At 37.2% G+C, this 19889-nt stretch overlaps 1 protein-coding gene across 1 annotated transcript in view; it reads left to right on the top strand.

The window, feature by feature from the left end:
* The window catches only part of DBT (dihydrolipoamide branched chain transacylase E2), a 71515-nt gene that overhangs the window by 8747 nt on the left and 42879 nt on the right, over positions 1 to 19889 (top strand). Inside the window, exons 2-4 of the mRNA XM_006882443.1 lie at positions 189 to 312; positions 5994 to 6069; positions 16395 to 16576. Of these exons, the coding sequence (XP_006882505.1) occupies positions 189 to 312; positions 5994 to 6069; positions 16395 to 16576 (382 nt within the window). The remainder of the gene's footprint in view (positions 1 to 188; positions 313 to 5993; positions 6070 to 16394; positions 16577 to 19889) is intronic.

The following is a 19889-nucleotide window of genomic DNA, read 5'->3' as shown; positions in this document are numbered from 1 at the left end:
GAACAAGAGGTGCATTGCAGAATGAACTGAAGAGGAGAAAAAGGGAGAAAATGTGCAACAATGAAGGAAAATTTTTTTTTAAAAAGCTAATTAGATTTCTCTCATTTCATAGTCCATAACATATTGCTCTGCTAACCTAAACAAAGATAATTTGTATAATTATTTACTCTTTATTTTTTTGTCTATAGATTTGTGTTCGCTATTTTCAAACGTGTATTAATGTACATGACTTGAAGCCAAAACACATGTGTTTCTTCACTTATCCTTCCTTCAAATATAATCATCCACATCGATTGCTGAAAACAACTGCTGGTAAGCATAATCTTAAAATAGTACATTTGAAATAATGTTTTGTAGCTTAGAAGTACTTTCTTTTTAGTTATTGATTGAAGTGTTCTAGAGAAAACCCTGGCCTTTTCTTTAAGCATAACCTGACCCTCCCCTCTATATCTATCCGTTTCTCGTTCTTCATTTTCTTTTTTTGCTCTCCCTTTTCTAATACACTTTCTATTGATAATACAGATGTTTCATAATATTGAGGACAAGTTGTCTATCTCTTCTGATTCATCTAAGTGCAATAGTCAGCACTGAGATAGATTTCTCAGTAAGTGGTATTGTTTGCTGACTTAATAAAAGCTATCCTGTTTAAACACTATTGTTTTTTTAGATGAGTCATTTTATCTGTCATAATAAGATAGTGTGAGGAAATCTATGTGGAGTGCTTCTGAATAGGCCATGGCTATTACAATTTAGCTACCTCTTCCCAGCTATTTACTATTGTTCTTGTTAAATGCCTTCGAGTTGAGTACAATCCTTAGCGACCCTGTGGACAAAACATAAACCCTGTCCTATCCTGTGCCATTCTCACACTTCCTGACACACTAGAGTCTGTTGCAGCAGGCACCATATCAGTCCACCTGGTTGAGGGTCTTCCTCTCCTTCGTGAACATTCCACCTCTCTGAGCATGATGTTCCTTTTCCAAGGAATAGTTCCTCCTCGTAACATACCTGAAGTATGTGAGGTGAAGCCTCATCATCCTTGCTTCCAGAGAGCACTCTAGCTGCACCTTTACCAAGACATATTTGTTTGTTCTTTTAACAGTTCATGGGATATTCAGTGCTCTTTTCCAACACCACAGCTCAAAGGCATAAATTATTCTTTCACCCTTATTCATTGTCCAGCTCTCAGATGCATAGCAAATGATCAGAAAAGACCACGGCCTGAATCATATGCACATATGATTCATATTGAGGAATCGTCCTCAATATGACATCATTACTCCTTAATAATTTAGAGAGGTCCCTAACTGCAGACTTTCCTAGTGCGTTGCATCCCCTGATTTCCTACCTGTTAGTACCAAGGGTGTTAACTGTGTATCCAAGCAAGAAGTTGTTGAAAGTTTCAATCTTTTCTCCATCTATCATGATGTTGACTATCAGCCCACTGGTAAGAATCTTTGTTGTCTTGACATTAAGATGCAATCCATATTGAAGGCTTGATCTTCTGTATAACAAGTGCTTCAAGTCCTCCTCCCTTTCAGCAAGGAAGGTTGTATCATCTGCAAAATGCTGGCTAATGATGAGTCTCCTTCCAATCCTGATGTTCCTTTTCATAGAGTCCAGTTTCTCAAATAATTGCTGAGCATACAGATGGATTAGGCATATAGAGAGAATACAATGTTGATACGCTCCCTTCTTAATTTTAAATCATGTAGTTAGTTTGCCCTTCCTCTGTTTGCCCAACAGCCTCCAGGTCTAGGTCTAGGTTTCCCATGAGCACAATTAAGTCCTATGGGACTCCCATTCTTCTCAATGTTAGCTGTGACTTGTTATGATCTACACAGTCACATACCTTTGCGTAGACAATAAAGCATAAATAGACATTTTTGTAGTGTTCTTTACAGCCAGGATCCATCTGACATCAGGAATGATATCACTGGTGCCACAGCCTATTCTAAATTCTGCTTGACCTTCAGGAAGTTCCCTATCTATGTACTATTGTAGCTGTTTTTGAATGATCTTCAGCAGTATTTTGCGTGCATGTGCTATTAATGATATTTTCTGACAGTTTCCACATCCAGTTGGGTCACCTTTCTTAGAAATGGGAACAAATATGGACCTCTTTCAAACTGTTGGCCAGACAGCTGTCCTCCAAATTTCCTGACATAGACTGGTGAGTGCATCCAAGGCTGCATCTGTTAATTGAAACAAGTCAGTTAGTTATTTCATTGATTCCTGTGGCCTTATTTTTTGCCAATGCCTTCAATGTAGCTTTCACTTCCTCCTTCATTACCATTGGCTCCTGCTTATATGGTACTTCCTGAAATTTTTCAGTGTCAGTTCTTTTGGGTACGTTGATTCTGTGTATTCCCTCCATCTTTTGATGCTTTCTGGGTCATTCAGGATATTGACCATAGCATCAGTCAATATTGTGACTTAAGGCTTAAATATCTTAAGTTCTTTAAGTTTGAGAAATGCAGTGAGTTTTTCCCTTTTTCTCCAATTTCATCTCTCTGCATATCCTGTTGCAATACTTTGTTTTGTCTTCTCGAGCAACTCTTTGAAATCTTCTATTCAACTCTTTTACTTCAGCATATTCTCCCCACACACACACCCTTTTTTTTTGGCTTCTTGACAGTCTAGTGCAATTTTTAAAGTCTCTTCTCACATCAATTTCATTATTTCTTTCTCCTCTTTGTAATGACCTTTTACTTTCTTCATGGTTGATATCATCCCATAACTCATCTGGTTTTCTTAAATAACAAGCCTCTGAGAACACTATGAACAGTAGAGGAACGTGGATAGGTATAGAAGTTGTTATTAGGTTCCATCTGGTGGACCACAGCTCTGTTTGAAGCATCCTCAGAATCTCTCATAGTGCTCATGCTCATTGTTATGCTAACTGTTAGGTGACATTGAATTGGCTTCATACAACCTTGTGAAATCCTGTCTGATCCTGTACCATCCTCACAAAGTCTACTATGCTAAAGACCTTTGTTGTAGCTACTGTGCCAGGCTAGTTAAGGATCTTCCTCCTTTCATTGACTCTCTGCTTTACCAAGCTTGATATTTTCACCAGGGACTGACCAATACCACAATTCAAAAGCATTGATTCTTCAGTCTTACTCAATGGCTTTCACAGGTGTATAAAGTGATTGAAAATTCCATAGTCTGGGTCAAGTCCTAAAAGTAACATCCTTACTTTTTATTAGAACTTTAAACAGCTTCTTGGCAGCAGATTTGCCCAGTGCAATACTTTGTTTCATTTCATCACTGCAGCAACCTCAGTCTTGTCTTTGCATATCATGTGATGATGTTTACTGGTCTAGTTGTAAGGACTTTTGTTTTGTTTTGAGAATTTATGTTGAGCTATTATTATCCATCTTTAATTTTTCACTTAAGTACTAAATTCAAGTGTCCACTGTTTTCAGCAATCAAGGTGGTTTCATCTTCCCTCCACGTTTGTTAATGAGTCTTTCTCCAATCCTGGGGCCACATTCTTCTTCATATAGTCAAGTTTCTTGGATTATTTGCTCAACAGATTGAATAAATATGGTGAAAGAGTATAATCCTCCCATACACTCATTTCCTGCTCCCTGCCCTATTTTTTTTTTTTAGCTTTTGATTTCAACTCATGGCAACCGTTAAAAATCCAAATCATGCTTCCTGCCAGCAGCGCCCACTCATAGTACACACACCTTTTCTGATTTTAAACCATTTAGTATCCTTGACTCAATATAGGTGCACTATGGATTGCATCTGAATATCATTAAGACTAAAATCTTCATCACTGGACTGATAAGCAACATCATAATAGATGGAGAAAAGATTGAAGTTGTCAGTGATTTTGTTTTACTTAGATCCACAATCAGTATACTTGGTGCAGCAGTCAAGATCTGGAGACATATTGCATTGGGCAAGTCTCTCTCATGTAGCTCTCCAAATTACTGAGGAACAGTAAAGTCAGTTTGAAGACTAAGGTGCACCTGATTTAAGTCATGGGCTTTCCAGTCACTTTCTATGCCTCTGATAGCTGGACAATGAATATGAATGACAGAAGAACTAATGCCTTTGAGTTGTGGTGTTGCACAAGAGTATTGAATATCTCGTGAACTGTCAAAAGAACAAACATAAATGTCTTGGAGAAAGTGCAACCACAGTGCTCCTTGGAGGCAAAAATGATAAAGCCTCATCTCACATACTTTGGTCATGTTGCTAGGAAAGGCTATTCCTTGGAGAGGAACATCATGCTTGGAAAGGTGGAGGGTTGCAAAAAAGAAGACCCTCCACCAGGTGGATTGACACAGTGACTGCAGTAGGTGGGCTTGAGTGTGTCACAGTGTGAGTTTGGCACAAGATAGGACAGGGTTCAGACCTCTTGTTCACAGAATTACTAAATGGAGCTTTGACAAGTAACTTTATTTCTATTTCATCACCTGGGAAAATCATAATGTTTTCCTCACTAGATTTCTGTGAGAGGTCACTGAATAATAGATTTTTATTGATAATTTGCTAGTATATGAAAGACACTATTCTAGATTCTCACTTTTATCAATGTGCAATTAGCAATGGTCCTGACTTGAAAGGATTAAATTAGGGTAGGTGATGTGCTTAGGCAGCTGTCTGTTATTTCTGATCTCTTTTTATTTCTTTTAAAGTCTCCTCTGAACAACTTTTATTTTCCATTTTTTAGTGTTGTTGCTGGGCACCATTGAGTTGCCTATGACTCATAGCCACCCTATGAATAGAAGACCTGAACCTTACTCTAACCTACATCATCTTCACCCTCCCTGACATGCTCCAGCCCATTGTTGGAATGAGTCACTGTGTCAGTCCATCTTTTGAGAATCTTCTTTCTCTGACCCTGTACCTTTTCCCATCATAATATCTTTTTCCAAGAACTTGCACCCTCAAATTTTTTTTTCAAATTTTGTATTGGTTTTAATATAGTTCATATACATCATGTTTTATGCATATGCCTTGTGCTTTATACAGTCATTCATAAGCATTACATTTTATGTAATTAATTCTCATTGCTCTAAGTCTGTTATCTTTCCAAACCTCCATTGAAAGTTTCCCATTACTTCACCCCCACATACCCACTAATCTTTGCTATCCCAGTGATTTTTTTCCCCTTCCCTTTTAATTTTTTCTAACCCCCTTCTCTCCTGTCCCTTATGAACATTTATACACACATCCTTAGTTACCTTCGTATTTTCATAATAGTGCCCTTATGTAATATTTGTCCTTAAATGGCTTGAGATACTTTCACTCAGAAAAATGCTTTCTACAGTTCAAATCCACCAGATGCTTTGCTAGAAAAGGAGGGACAATCTTCTCCTGTATGAGTCCGATCCGATTTGACGGTACATGCACACAAAATAATAAAATAAAATAATGCTCTCTAGTTTCTCCCAAGTTATATCGTAGTTTTTTTTGTTATATCGTATTTTATGAAATTGTTGCTTCTTAGTGCTGCATAGTATTCCATTGCGTAGCTGTACAGTAATTGCTCAATCCATTCATTTATTGATGAGCATTTGGGCTGCTTCCATTTCCTTCCTATTGTGAATAATGCTGCTTTGAAAATCGGTATACAAATGTCTATTCATATCTCAGTTCTGATTTCTTAGGGATAGCTGGGTCATATGGGATTTCTGGGCTCAGTTTTTTTTAGGAAATGCCAAACTGCCTTCCATAGTGGTTTTATCATTTTACAATCCCACCAGTGTACAAGAATTTCATTCTTTCCACATTCTCTCCAACACTTGCTGTTGGCTGTTTTGTTGAATTTCCAGCTATTGCTGCTGGAATGAAGTAGTATCTCATTGTTGTTTTGACATATTTAAATTTTTTATGGTAATGAATGCTGGTTATCTGTTTAAGAATTAAGCTCTTTTTCTTTTTATAAGATGTATTTGCTAGTTTTTATGTGAAAGTATTTCAGCAGTCCATTGTCCTTTAACAAAATCATTTCTCATTTGCTTTTGAAGCTCTTCATGGACAGATTGTTCAATTCAAACTGTCAGACATTGGAGAAGGGATTAGAGAAGTAACTGTTAAAGAATGGTAAGTTAATTTTTAAAAACTTTTACAGGTAAATAATGTGAATAAAAATAACCAGCAATCTACTTAAATTGAGCAATTTCTTGGTACTCTTTTAAAATAGTAATATAGAACTAATTTGTGTTGACAACTTGCTGGTGACAGAATTTCTTAAACATTACAGTGGTTTATTTGGTAAGCTCTAAGGATTATTTTTCCCCTCTCTCCTTTTGAAAAAATCCTTTCTTTGCCTAGTCCAGCTGAAAAAGATAAGTTAACCTGCTAAAGTTATTCAACTGATAGAAGACCATGTGTTTTTAAAAGCATGTAATTTATTGATGTACAACCTCTTTTTTGTTTCAAAAGTATTACAGAGTCCACCACTTTGACTATACTGTAAATTACTTGAGCAAGAAGTACTTTTTTTTTGGAAGTACTTTTGACTTAACATTGCCTGACACAAATGTTGTCTATATTTTTCAAGTTAAACACTTAACACCGGAAGAAAGGCTAAAAGCAAAAACAAAAAGCCTTCTCCTAATTAGTCATTCCTCTACCCTTACTCTTCTTTTTTAAAATGTTTATATTACTTTGCTTACAAAATTCATATACATTGTATTTCAAACTATTGTTTTCTTGAAAAAAAGAATCTCTTTTGGATTTGAACTAATTTTCAGAAGTTTGTACAAGCAGCTGAACAAATCAGTTTTACTCCCAGATTACTTTATATCACCTCTGATGGCCTAGCCCATAAGGAGTTGGGTTGTTAACCCAAAGGTCACATCTCTTTGGTGGTTGAATTCACTGGCAGCTCTGTAGGGAAAAGATGGACAGTTTTCTCCCCTGTGATTTACAGTCTCCAAAAACCCTGTGGAGGGTCATTTATGAGTTGATTCTGACTCAGTGGCATTGAATTTGCATTTTGATACTGTTGTTGCTATGTGCCATCGAGTTGCCTGCGACTCATAGCTACCTTATCTACAACAGCCTTAAACCCTGCTCTATCCTCTGCCAATCTTATTGTCTCTGACAAACCTACCTCCATTACCCCAGTCACTGAATCAATCCATCTATCTCATCAAGGGTCTTCCTTTCCTGCACTGTCCCTCCAACCTCCCAAGTATGATGTCCTTCTCTAAGGACTGGTCCCTCCTTGCAACATGTCCAAAGTATGTCAGATAAAGCTTCAGAATCCTTGCCTCCAGGGAGCAGCCTGATTTCATCCTCTCCAGGATGAACCTGTTTGTTTTCCTAGCAGTCCATGGTAAATTCAACACTCTTCTCCAACATCACAGCTCAAAGGTATCAATTCTCCTATCATCCCTAGTCATTGTCCAGCTCTCTGATGCATAGCAAGTGATTGCAAAGACCATGTCCTGTATCAGGCACATCTTAGTCTCCAGACTGACCTCATTGCTCTTCAGTACTTTGGAGAGGTCTCTGACAGAAGACTTTCCTAACGCAGTAAGTCTCTTAACGTCCTGGCTGCTGTTGCAAGAGTGTTCATTGTGGAGCCAAGCGAACTAAAGCTGTCAGCAATCTCAATCTTTTCACCATGTATCACGATACTGCCAATTGGCCCAGTGGCCAGAATTTTTTTTCTTGATATTGAGCTTTAATCCATATTGAAGGCTGCAGTCCTTGACCTTCTGCAGTAGGCGCTTCAGGTCCTCCTCAGTTTCAGCAAGCAGGGTTGTGTCATCTGCATAACTCAGATTGTTGATGAGTCTTCCTCTAATCTTGATGACTCATTTCTCCTCATAGAGCCCAGCCCCCTGGATAATCTGTTCTGCATAAAGATTGAAATGGTATGGAGATAGGACACATCCCTGCAATACAGCCTTCCCAATTTTGAACCATGCAGTGTTCCTTTGCTCTGTTCTGATGACTACCTCCTGACCCAAGTATAGGTTTTGTGTTAGCATGATCAAGTGTTCTGGGATTCCCATTCTTCTCAGAGTCAGCCACAGTTTGTTGTGGTCCACACAGTCAAACATCTTTGCATACTGTGTATTTCTAAAAATCCTTTTACCAGTCTAGCTGAGTTACCTGATCTTCTTTAACTGAAATTCTGTTATGATTGCTTATATAAGATGAATGAAAACCATAATAACATACAGTATACAATAAAATAGCTTGCAGTAGTGTCTCTGAGGAGTCCTGGTGGTGCATGTTTAAGCATTTGACTACTAACCAGAAGGTTAGCAGTTTGAACCCACCAACAGCTTTATGGGAAAAGACTTAGCAATCTGCTCCTTCAAAGATTATGGCCTCGGAAACCTTATGGAGCAGTTCTACCCTCTCCTATGGGGTTGCTAGGAGTTGCAGTCAACTCATTGGCCCACAGTAATGTCTCTAATGGCATTCAGGAATTGTGGAAGGTCAGTGGACTTCAAATCAGAGAAACTTGACTCACACTATGATTTGTTTGATCTTTCCCGATCCTCTGTCTCTTACTGTGTAAAATGAGGATAAAATGTATAATGAGATGTTGTACTCTCTCATGGGAATGTTTGAAAGGCTCAAATAATGTAATGGATAGAAAAAGCCCTTTAAAATATACAAAGTACAATGTACATTTCAGTTAATAAAACCCTTTTACTAAGGCCAGAATTGTTCTTTTTAGTTTTTAAATTTTATTTTTAATATTTCTTAATTTCTTTTATTTATTAACTCTCTGGACTAATATATTTACAATAGAGTTTAAAGTCCATTTCAGAGGACATAATTTCACTTCTATGAAATATCTAATAGATCTAAATGAGAGACAAATAATTTTATTATCTTTTCAGAAATTATTTAAGAAATATGACAAAAACTATGTCTTTTATTCAATGAAGTTTTACTCTATAAGCATGCACACACCCTTACTTAACGATTGTTGTTATGTGCCATTGAGTCATAAATGACTCATAACAACCCTATGAATGAAAGACCTGAACACTTGTATAACTTAAATTGTTTCTCTAAGTTCATAGAGTTTCCGGAGGCAAGCTATTTCAGAAGTGGATACCACTGTGCTTCCAAGCCTGTTTTAATCTAGGAGCTCCACCAAACACTGTCCACCATGGGTAACCATTATCGCATTTGACACATCAGTATCACGGTGTTTAGCATCACAGCAACCATGCGTTACCTCTGTACAGCAAATTGACAGACCAGTGCTATATGACTTAGAAGAACGTTTGACCAAAAACAATTAAAACCCGACCTGAGGGTCGTGGAGTAAAATCACCCAGCTTTGCCTTGGTAGCATCACTTTCTATCCACTAGGCCAACAGAGCTCTATGACTCACAGCAATTCTATGAGCAACAGCTCTAACCCTTGCCTACATGATCCTCATGATCCAAGACATGCTCGAGCCCACTGTTAGAGTCACTGTTTCAATATATTGCGTTGAGAATCTTCTCTTCTTCTCTGACCTTCCACTTCTCTCAGCATGATGTCATTTCCCAAGGACTGGAATCTTAACTGTTAAATGCCAGAGAATCAAAGATAAACAAAACCCTATACATACCTAACTAGATAGGGCTTTAATGTTGCTCTTGGAAAAATGTTAAAAGTAGAATTCTATCCTACAAAATGGAACCGGAGATAGAAATATGTAAAGAATCTTAATTTAATAGAAGGTAATGGCTTTTTAAAATTATTATTATTAAGAGACAATGAAAGTTCATTCATTCTTGAAATTTCTGGAAACAAATGTATGGATGATGAAGAAAAATGCTTTGAAAGTAATTTTTTAAAATTCTGAAGTAAATATTTGAGGCTTTTATGTTCTTTTATTTTAAAGTCTTCTTTAATATTAGTTTGGTCCCTCTTTTGGTTACTGTTCATGTTATGTTTTTGCATCCTTTTGCTTTTTACTTAATTGTATCTCTGAGTCTGAAGTGTTTCTCTTGTAGACTGTTTATAATTACTTTTTAATCTAAGCTGCTAAACTCTGATTTTTTAATTCAGATGTTAAATTTAATGTGCTTATTGATCGTTAGAACAGCAAGGAAACACTGCATGGTTCAAAATTGGGAAGGGCATATGCCAGGGATGTGTCCTGTCTCCATACCTTTTCAAACTCTATGCAGAACAGATTATCCAGGAGGTTGGGCTCTATGAGGAGAAATGCGGTGTAAGGATTGGTGGAAGTTCTAGTAACAATCTGCATTATACAGATGACACAATCCTGCTTGCTGAAACTGAGGAGAACCTAAAGCGATTGCTGCAGCCTCCAATACGTATTGAGACTCAATGTCAAGAAGACAAAGATTCTCACCACTGGACCAACTGGCAGCATCAGGATGGATGGTGAAGAGATTGAGATTGTTCACAGCTTTAGTTTGCTTGGCTTCACAGTCAACACTCTTGTCACCAGCGGCCAGGAAATTAAAAGACATATTGCCATGGGAAAGTCTGCTATTAGGGACCTTTCCAAAGTACTGAAGAGCCATTGTTTCTCTCTGGAGACTAAGGTGCATCTGATACAGGCTATGGTCTTTGCAGTCACTTGTTATGTGTCAGAGGGTTGGACAACAACTAGGGAGAATAGAAGGAGAATTGATGCCTTTGAGCTGTGGTGCTGAAGAAGAGTACTGAGAGTATCATGGACTGCTAGGAAAACAAAAAGGTTCAACCTGGAGAGGGTTAAACCAGGTGGCTCCTCAGAGGCAAGGATTCTGAGGCTTCATCTGACATACTTTGGACATGTGGTAAGGAGGGACCAATCTTTGGAGGGTGGAGGGACAGTGCAGGAGAGGAAGGCCCCTATGAGGTAGATTGATTCAGTGACTGGGGTAATTGGGATGGATGTATCGGAGACAGTGCAATTGGCACAGGACAGAGCAGAGTTTAGGGCTCTTTGTACATAGGTTCGCTATGATTTGCAAGCGACTCGATGGCACATAACAACAGCAACAACTTATTGATAAACTGGGCTGCTTAAGTGTAAGGTTGCTGAAGGACAGAACCCACCCACTGCCAAGGAAGACAGTTTTATTGAGGAGAAACTGTCCAGCTGGTTCTCCATCAGAAGACTAGCCCCCATTAGAAGTTAGAGGGGGATTTTATATATTCTTCCAGGGGACTTAGATGTTTCCTTTAAGATAGCAAAGTGGGCTGGGTCTCAAATAACTATTCCTGGGAAAAGAGGGGATGGGTAGGGTAGTTTCACAGAGAGAAAAAGCACAGCTGCTGTTTCCTGTGATTGGATTATCTTGGAAGCCATTCTGGGAGAGAAAGTAAAGGGCTCTGTAGTCCTAATATTAAGTACTTTATGTACTTATTGATAAAATAGCTTATCATTTTCTATTTTCTGTATTCTTTTATTACTGCCTTTTCTTTCATAATGTTTGATGTTTGAATGTATAAGGTTTTGATTTCTTTAGCTCTTTATGGAAATATTTTCTTAGTGACTGCCTTGAGAATTACAACTAACCTAAACCTCAGTAATGCCAAATTAATTTCCTCATTCAGGAACTTTTCTGTAATTCCATTCACTTCTCCCTCCTTGCCCTATTTAATATCATATATACTTCATCTTTAAATATTATAAGATCATCAATCAAGGTTTATAAGCATTATTTTGTGCAGTTTTATAAGTCAGTAATAATTAAAAAGAATTACAGACAAATTTATGCTATCATCTATGTTTACCTTGTTGTTTAAATTTTAATGTGGATTCATGCAACTGTTCAGTTGTTCACTTTTATTCTGAAGGACTTCTTTTAATATTCCTTACAAGGTAAACTTACAAGTAAAGAATACTCTCAGTTTTTTATTGGAAATTAGACTTTTCAAATAATATGTTGCAGCAACTCTGGAAATCAAATTCCCTCCCAGAATATTTTTAAGTTTTTAATTATCAGTGTTTTCTACTTATTTGTTTTAGTTATTCTTCTGGACTACTTCTTTGAAGTCAGTATTCTCTTTTGAGAATGGCCACAGAAATCTTTGCTTGGCTAGTTTAGTGGTCAAGCTCACTGGACAGAGATTTTCTGAAATATTTTCAGCCAATTAATCTTTGACCCTTTTCTGGGTGGTTTTGTGCTTATGTTGGGCTTGCCTTCAGTGGTGTGCCTTAACCTTTACATCTTGGTTACCTAAGACATCAGGGTCAACCAGAGATATAAGATTATGTTTCTCTCTTTACAAGGTATATGTACAGCCCTGTATATTTGTGTAAATCTATAACTATATGGCCTAGTGGCAAGGATTTGTGGTGGAAACCCCAAAGCACACAGTTCAAATCCTCTGACTGCACCAGGAAGGCAAGATGGACAGTCTCCTCCTGTGCAATTAACTGCCTCTAAAAACCCACTGGAGGGTCAGCAGTGGGTTGGTTCTGACTTGAGGGTACACAACAACTAGATATCTTGGACTGTGTTTGAGATCTTCACAGCTGTGCCATCTCTAGGGAGTCCTGGTGGCTCAAATACTAATCCACTGACTGAAAGGTCAGTATTTGGAACCAGCCAGTTAAAGAAAAGACCTGGTGAACTGCTCTCTTAAAGACTGTATAGCCTGGGAAACTGTATTGAGAGCTTCTGCTTTGAACTATATGTTGGAATGGACTGGAGGCGTGAAACAACAATGAGCTTGTCATTACTCCAAGATTCCTTTTTAAAATTGTTTTTTTAGTTAGTCTCATTTTTGCCTCCAATTTATCTTAAAAGAAGTGTAGCTAGGCTGTACCATAAAAATAAGAATGGTGAGGCTTCATGCCATATACTCTGGGTAAATTATTTAAAGGAGTCGGTCACAGAAGAGAAACATTAAGCTTGGCGAAGCTGAGGGTCAGTTGACATTGCTCAACATATAGGACTGACATAATGACTGTAAAAATGGGCGAATTATGAGAACGGCATGGGGTGGGCAGTGTTTCTGTTCTGTTGTATGTAGGGGCCACTATGAGTTAGAATGGACAGGACAGCACGTAACAACAACTTTTTTCCCCCCTCAGACAGCTGTGATTTTTAAGCAGTTGCTGTTTGTGTTCATTAAATGGCCTGGGGATCAGTTTTTCCTGGAAATGGGAGCTCTGTGTCTAGTCAAATAAAAAATGCAAACAAAAAAACCACAAAGTCATTGCTCTCAGATCCCTATGCCACTAGAGCTCCCTCAAATAAAAACAAACACTATAAATCAGGTTTTCCAGGAAGCTCCGATGGCATAGTCCATAAATTGTGCTGCCATCCAAAAGACTTAATGTCTCTGGTAATATCAACAGTTTGGTTAGTAGCCAAATACCTTAGCCACAGCACCACCAGAGCTCCTTGGGAGCTAGCAGAGTAGTCAAATAATGACAGGTTTCGAGGTGGAGTTCCAAATCTGGTCTGCTCTTTCCAGGTGCCAACCATGACTCACAATGACTCTGCATGGGTTGTCTGAGGCTGTAAATCTTAATGGAAATAGGCTGCCTCTTATTTCTCCCCCAGAGCATCATAATACAGAATAATGCAAACGCTAGGTTTTCCCAACTACTGTAGTTGAAAGACTACCTGGATTTCATGGCTGCCATTGAGCTGGAGGTGTGGAATACAGGGCAAATTACAACTGATAGCTTGCGATTTTGAATGAGATTAAGCTGTATTTCTTGAATACTTCCCAGTTCCAGCCTTTTAAAAATTTCCAGATTTCTGACGTTTTTTTACCAGTTTATTGTTTTTTTGAAACAATCAGTTTTGGGGTATCCTTCTGCATGTAATAGTCCGCTATATGTGCTTTTAAACCTAGTCCTGAGTCACTGATGTTTTATCATTCATTGAGAATTGAGGAATACAGGAAAAGAATTACTGAAAAGTATTTTAATGGAGAATTGTTCAAAACATCAGAAATGTGGTAGACACATTTAATCAAAATGGTATATAATATTTTAAATTTGGTTTCATTCTTCCAGTTCTGTTTGCTAAAGAAAATAAAAAAGAGCCTTGTAAAGCATACCTCAAATGATTAAGGGCTTAAAGGACCCTTTATGTAAGGATTGGCTAAAATAATTCTAAAAAGTATGACTGAAATTTTAAAAAGACTGAGAAAACGCATACTCAGAAATAATAAAATTATAAAAGAAATGAGCTAGAAATACCAGGTTTTTTACATCTTTTTAAAAAAGGCCCATACAGAGCTGGAGCTAAGAAAAACAATACCCTTCACAATAACTAATCATAAGATAAAATATTTGGGAGTAAATATAACGAGAATTACAAAGGATCTGTTCAAAGAAAATTACAAAAGATTACTATAAGAAACAAAAAGAGACCTGGAGAAGTGGAAGAAAATCCCTTGTTCATGGATAGGAAGACTCAATATTGTGAAAATGGCAATACTACCAAAGGCAATTTATGCGTTTAATGCAATCCCAATACAAATACAAATCCCATTCTTCAACGAGATGGAAAAGGCAATCTCCAGTTTCATTTGGAATGGAAAGAAGCCCCGAATAAGCAAAGCACTCCTTAAAAATAGAAAAAAGGTAAGAGGCATCTCACTCCCTGGTTTCAAATCCTAGTACACTGCCGTGGTGGTAAAGACAGCATGATACTGATACAATGACAGACATATAGATCAATGGAATAGAATTGAGAATCCAGAAATCAGCCCATCTATTTATGGTCAACTGATTTTTTCGAGGAGATGGAATCAGTTAGGTGGGGAAATGACAACCGTTTTAGCAAATGGTGTTTGCAAAATTGGAAAACTATCTACAGAAGAATTAAGCAAGATCCACACATCACTCCATATACAAAAACCAACTCAAGGTGGATCATGGACCTAGGACTAAAACCAAGGACTATAAACTTCATTCAAGAAAAGCTTGGAAAAACTTTAGTAGTCCTAATCCACAACATAAAGAGTCTTCCAGGTATCCTGAAAAATTTACAGCCAGGAGAAGATAAAATAGATGAATGGGATCTTCTAAGAATCAAATCCCTATGCACATCCAAAAACTCTCCAAGAGGGTAAAAAGGGAAGCCACAGATTAGAAAAAAGTGTTTGGTAATGACATGTCAGATAAGGGACTTATATCCAGAATTTATAAAATACTTGAGCACCAAAACAAGATGAAGGTAAGTCACCCAATTGAAAAATGGGCACAGGATATGAACAGACACTTCACCAAAGAAGACATTCAGATGGCCAACAAGCACATGAAGAAATGTTCAAAATCACTAGCTCTAAAAGAGATGCAAATCAAGACAACTATAAGATATCATCTCATGCCAGTAAGACTAGCAAAATTTAACAGAACAGCAAGGAACAAATGCTGGCGAGGTTGTGGAGAGACTGGAACCCTTATTCACTGTTGGTGGGAGTGTAAAATGGTGCAACCACTGTGGAAAGCAGTGTGGTGCTTTCTCAAAAAGTTGCAAATAGAGATACCATTTCACCCACCAATTCCATTACTGGGAATATACCCCAAAGAGACCATAACAGACATCCAAGCAGATATATGCACACCCATGTTTATCACAGCTTTGTTCACAATAGCAAGGAGTTGGAAACAACCTAAGTGCCCATCAACAAATGAATGGATGGAGAAGCTGTGGTATATTCACACAATGGAATACTATGCTGCATTGAAAAACAAGGAACTCATGCAATATTATTAAAAATGGGTGACCCTGGAGGACATTAGGCTGAGTGAAATATCTCCGTCACAAAAGGACAAATACTATACTATATGGTGCCACTGTTGTAGAATGAGGCTGACATCAAGGTGAGGGTAAGACTGAGAAAAACTGCATAAATTATGTTTACTGCATTGAAGCCGATGAGGGAGAGAATAGTTTAAAAGTAATATATTTTAGGGCATTATGATTATCATAAGAGTTCAGAATGAGGGTTACAGAGTGGAGTATTCTCGGGGTCAGAGGGGGCGGTGTGATTGTATACCAATGAAGGAGTTTTTCTTTTCAAGGAGAAGAGCGAAGTAGAGGTGGGGCTGGGGTGGGTGGGGAGAAAAGTGCAACAATGAATGAATGGAAATCCAAAATCTCTGTAATTCATTGAAATTAATAAAAAAAATTAAATTAAAAAAGATAATTCAAGGAAATTACACTTAGAAATGTCTTTTGAGAACCTGTTTCCCCACAAAGTGGATTCCCCAAGACAGGAAGTATGAAAATTTGATTAAAAGTTTATAGATCTCTGGATTGATTTAAATTTTTTTATGTCTTTTGGTAGTACTTCTTAGAGTCTCTGGAGTCTATTATGATTTTCTAAGAATCATTCTTTTATTCACTGTCTGAGACTAAGTGCTTGGCTTGCTGGGTAATGTTCTAACTCACTGGGTGGTTTAAATAGGATGGCCTGGACTTGTAATTTTTCATAAAAAGTGTCTTATGTCTTTTTCCTTTAGGTATGTAAAAGAAGGAGATACAGTGTCTCAGTTTGATAGCATCTGTGAAGTTCAAAGTGATAAAGCTTCTGTTACCATCACTAGCCGTTACGATGGAGTCATTAAAAAACTCTATTATAATCTAGACGAGATTGCCTATGTGGGGAAGCCATTAGTAGACATAGAAACGGAAGCATTAAAAGGTACTGTAAAACTATTCTACCAAAGTGAGTACTGTTGTCCTTTTTGTCTTTGAGTCCCAATTTTAATTGATAATTTGACTTAAAGGATGAGAATCCCAAACTAGGAAACTAGAAAAGGTTCTTTATGTTGCATGATTATCTTTTGATAAGTTACCTTATTAAAGACATGTTACAGTAACACTTCATTTACCTGGAGATGTACTTTCTGTAAGCCTTAAAGTTCTTACTTGTCTATAAATTCAAGCTCTCCCAGGAATTAAAGATTAGAGTGCTAAATAATGGTCACTACTATAGATAACTGGACTATACAAAGATTTTATCTACTGTAATGGATTTGCTTTATTTACCACTGCCACCAACAACAAAAGCACCCTTGTTTGTGATGGTTATAAATGCCAAATATCATCTAGTAAAGAGAGGTAGAAAAGAAGGAAACATTAATGAAAAATAAAGAGACCAGTGGATAGCAAAGCAGCCTGTGCTTAACAAGCAATAGCAAAAGTAGCATGTGTTTAAAAGCAGTGGCTGTCCTGATAAGAGAGTTTATTTGGTAATGCTACAGAAGAAGACTGTCTCAGTGCTGGCAGACGATTGACTCTACTTCAGAAGTCCCATGTGGCATTGCTGTGATATACCAGAGTTATGTCATGAGGGAAACATGGCATCTTGTTTTATAGCAGGTGTCAGGAGAGCCAACAAGATTCAACTTCTAGGACAGTGTTTTATCTCGTTAGTTCTGAGGTGTAGTCATTTGCATAATATGATTGAGAATTGTAGAAGGAATCTTTAAATTATAGTACTGGCTAACTCTAATATAGTTAGTTCCGAAGTCTGTAACTAATATCATAATCACTGGTTTTCATGTTTTACCATTTATAAAACATTTCTCACCTATTAATGTTTTCCTTTCTTCTTTCAGTTTTATTGTGCTGTTGTTAATATTCACCAAAAAGCATATACCACTTCAACAGTTTTTACATGTACAGTTCATTGATTATATTTGTTATATTGATTATATCTTCAAATTGTGTAACTTTTTTCTGAGTTATTCTTTCTTCATTAACAAAAGCTCATTACCCCATATTTCTTTCTCATCTTTGGAATTGCTATCATTTGATCACATTGTTGTTAGATTGTTGTGAGGTGCTGTAGAGTTGAGTACAGCTCATAGTGGCCCTGGTGTTCAGAACACCACATGTGAACCCTGCACTATTCTGTGCCATCCTCAATCCATTTGGTTTGAGTGTCATCTTCTCCTTAACTGATCCTCCACTCTTCCAATCATTATGTTATTTTCTAAGGACTGGCACTTCTTAACAACATGCCTTATATAGATAGTCTTTAAAAAGCATAATGCTTGAAGCAGGGGTGTTTTTTTACTATTTAAGCTAATCTGTTGATGTGTGCTACAGTATGGAAGAATCTCAGAATAGTTATTCTGGGTGAAAGAAGCTAGACCCAACAAGAATGTATACTATATGATTCCATTTTACATATAAATTTAGAAAATGCAAAAAGAAAACAGATAAGTATTCATTATCTTGATTGGAGTGGTTAATGTTTATAGATATATTCCAAAGCCTAACAAATTATGTATTTTTTAAATTATGTGCATTTAATTTTGTTCTGATTTCACTTCAGTAAATCCTTGGAAAAAATTCAGAGTCAATGAGTTATAGTAAGAATTCTTTGCTAATATTCACTGTTAAGAGTTTTGTTTATTGTTTAGAGTGTATAATAATTGCATGTTTTCTTTTGCATGTATTTATTTTCTTATATATTTATTTGGAGGCTTTTTTTTAACTGTATGAATAAACTAAACAGCATAAACCTACATATAAAATAAGTACTTAGCATATTCTATTTATTTATATATGCTGTATTTTAATTCTGGAAGTGGAAAAAGTTTAAAAATGTTTTGTATACCTTAACATAAACACAAATTTGTAGTACACTTGTTTTAGTGCCAGTAAAACTAACTATACTATAAATATGACATTTTCTAATAGTCTTTTAAGATCCATGTGTGGAGTAAATGGTTGGCACTTATTTACTAACCTAATCAGTAGCTTTCCTAAGCTAGTTTGTGGAAAATTGTGCTGCCAAGTGAAAGGCAGGTGGTGTGAATACACTGACTGCTCCGAGGAAGAAAGACGAGCAAAGTCCTCCTGTTCAGTTCACAGACTCTAAAAGCCTGCTGGCCGGTCAGTTATGAGTAGAGTTCTACTCTATAGCAATGAGAGTGAGCGACCCTAACTAAACATTCAAACTCCCTGGGAACATTGTGGCAATCTCCATCTGTTAAATTTACACCAATAAAAGCATTGGAAGGAGTTCTACTTTGTAACACCTGGGGGTAAGTAAGTGGGAATTAGCTTAATGGCAAAGATTTTATTTGGTTTTATAAAAACAGAGTTTTACAAATAAAAAAATCAATTGCTGGCGAGTCAGCTGTGACTTTCGGTATGTGTGAGAGTATACCTGTATGCCATCCAGTTTTCTTTCTTTAAATTATACTTTGAGCAAAAGTTTACAGAGTAGTTGGTTTTTCATTCAGTCATTCATAGTTTGTGGGGTTTCCATTCGCGATTTTCTGGAACTAGAAGACAGTTAGTCCTTCTTTCTAAGGCACCTCCGTGTGGACTAAACCTCCAGATTTTTGGTTAGCAGCAGAATAAGTTAACTGGTTGCCCACCTAGAAACTCCTTTAAGAGTATGTAGTTGTTAGATGTTGTTGAGTGAGGTTTTGTGGTTTTTGTTGTTGTTGTTTTGTTTTTGTTGTTGCTGTTGTTGACTGAGTTTTAACCCATGTACTATAATAAAACAAAACACTGCCTAGTCTTGTACCATCCTCAGAATGCTACTATGCTTGAGTCAGTTCTTGCAGTGACTGGCTAGTCCATCTCATTGAGTCTTCCTTTTTTACAATGATCTATTTTACCAAGCATGACACTTCGTGTCCAAAATATATGAGCTGAAGTCTAGCCATTCTTACTTTTATTTTTTTTTTTTTTCATTTTATTGGGAAAAACATAATGGGGGTACAAGGAGGTGAGGGTTGGGGGCAGAAGGGTGAGGATGGGCAGGGATGCAGCTGCAGAGCTGCAGAAATTGGTTGGTGGGGGGAGCAGGTGAAGGAAATGAAAGTGATCTAGTGGGGACCAGATGCTACAGGAAAATGACAAGCATTTTCCAATGGTAGTTAAATCAACTATCTTACTGATTTGGGAACTGGATGTTGACTCTCTGGCTTCTTCATGCTGAACAGGGGCGTTGATGTGAAGGGGGAAAGGGAGGACACTTTATCACCTTA

The sequence above is a fragment of the Elephantulus edwardii genome, unplaced genomic scaffold, assembly GCF_000299155.1.
Source record: "Elephantulus edwardii isolate Elephantulus edwardi_28Jun2011 unplaced genomic scaffold, EleEdw1.0 scaffold00020, whole genome shotgun sequence".
Taxonomy (NCBI): domain Eukaryota; kingdom Metazoa; phylum Chordata; class Mammalia; order Macroscelidea; family Macroscelididae; genus Elephantulus; species Elephantulus edwardii.
Note: the sequence above shows the minus strand (reverse complement) of the source record. Positions and strands in the feature narration are given on the sequence as shown.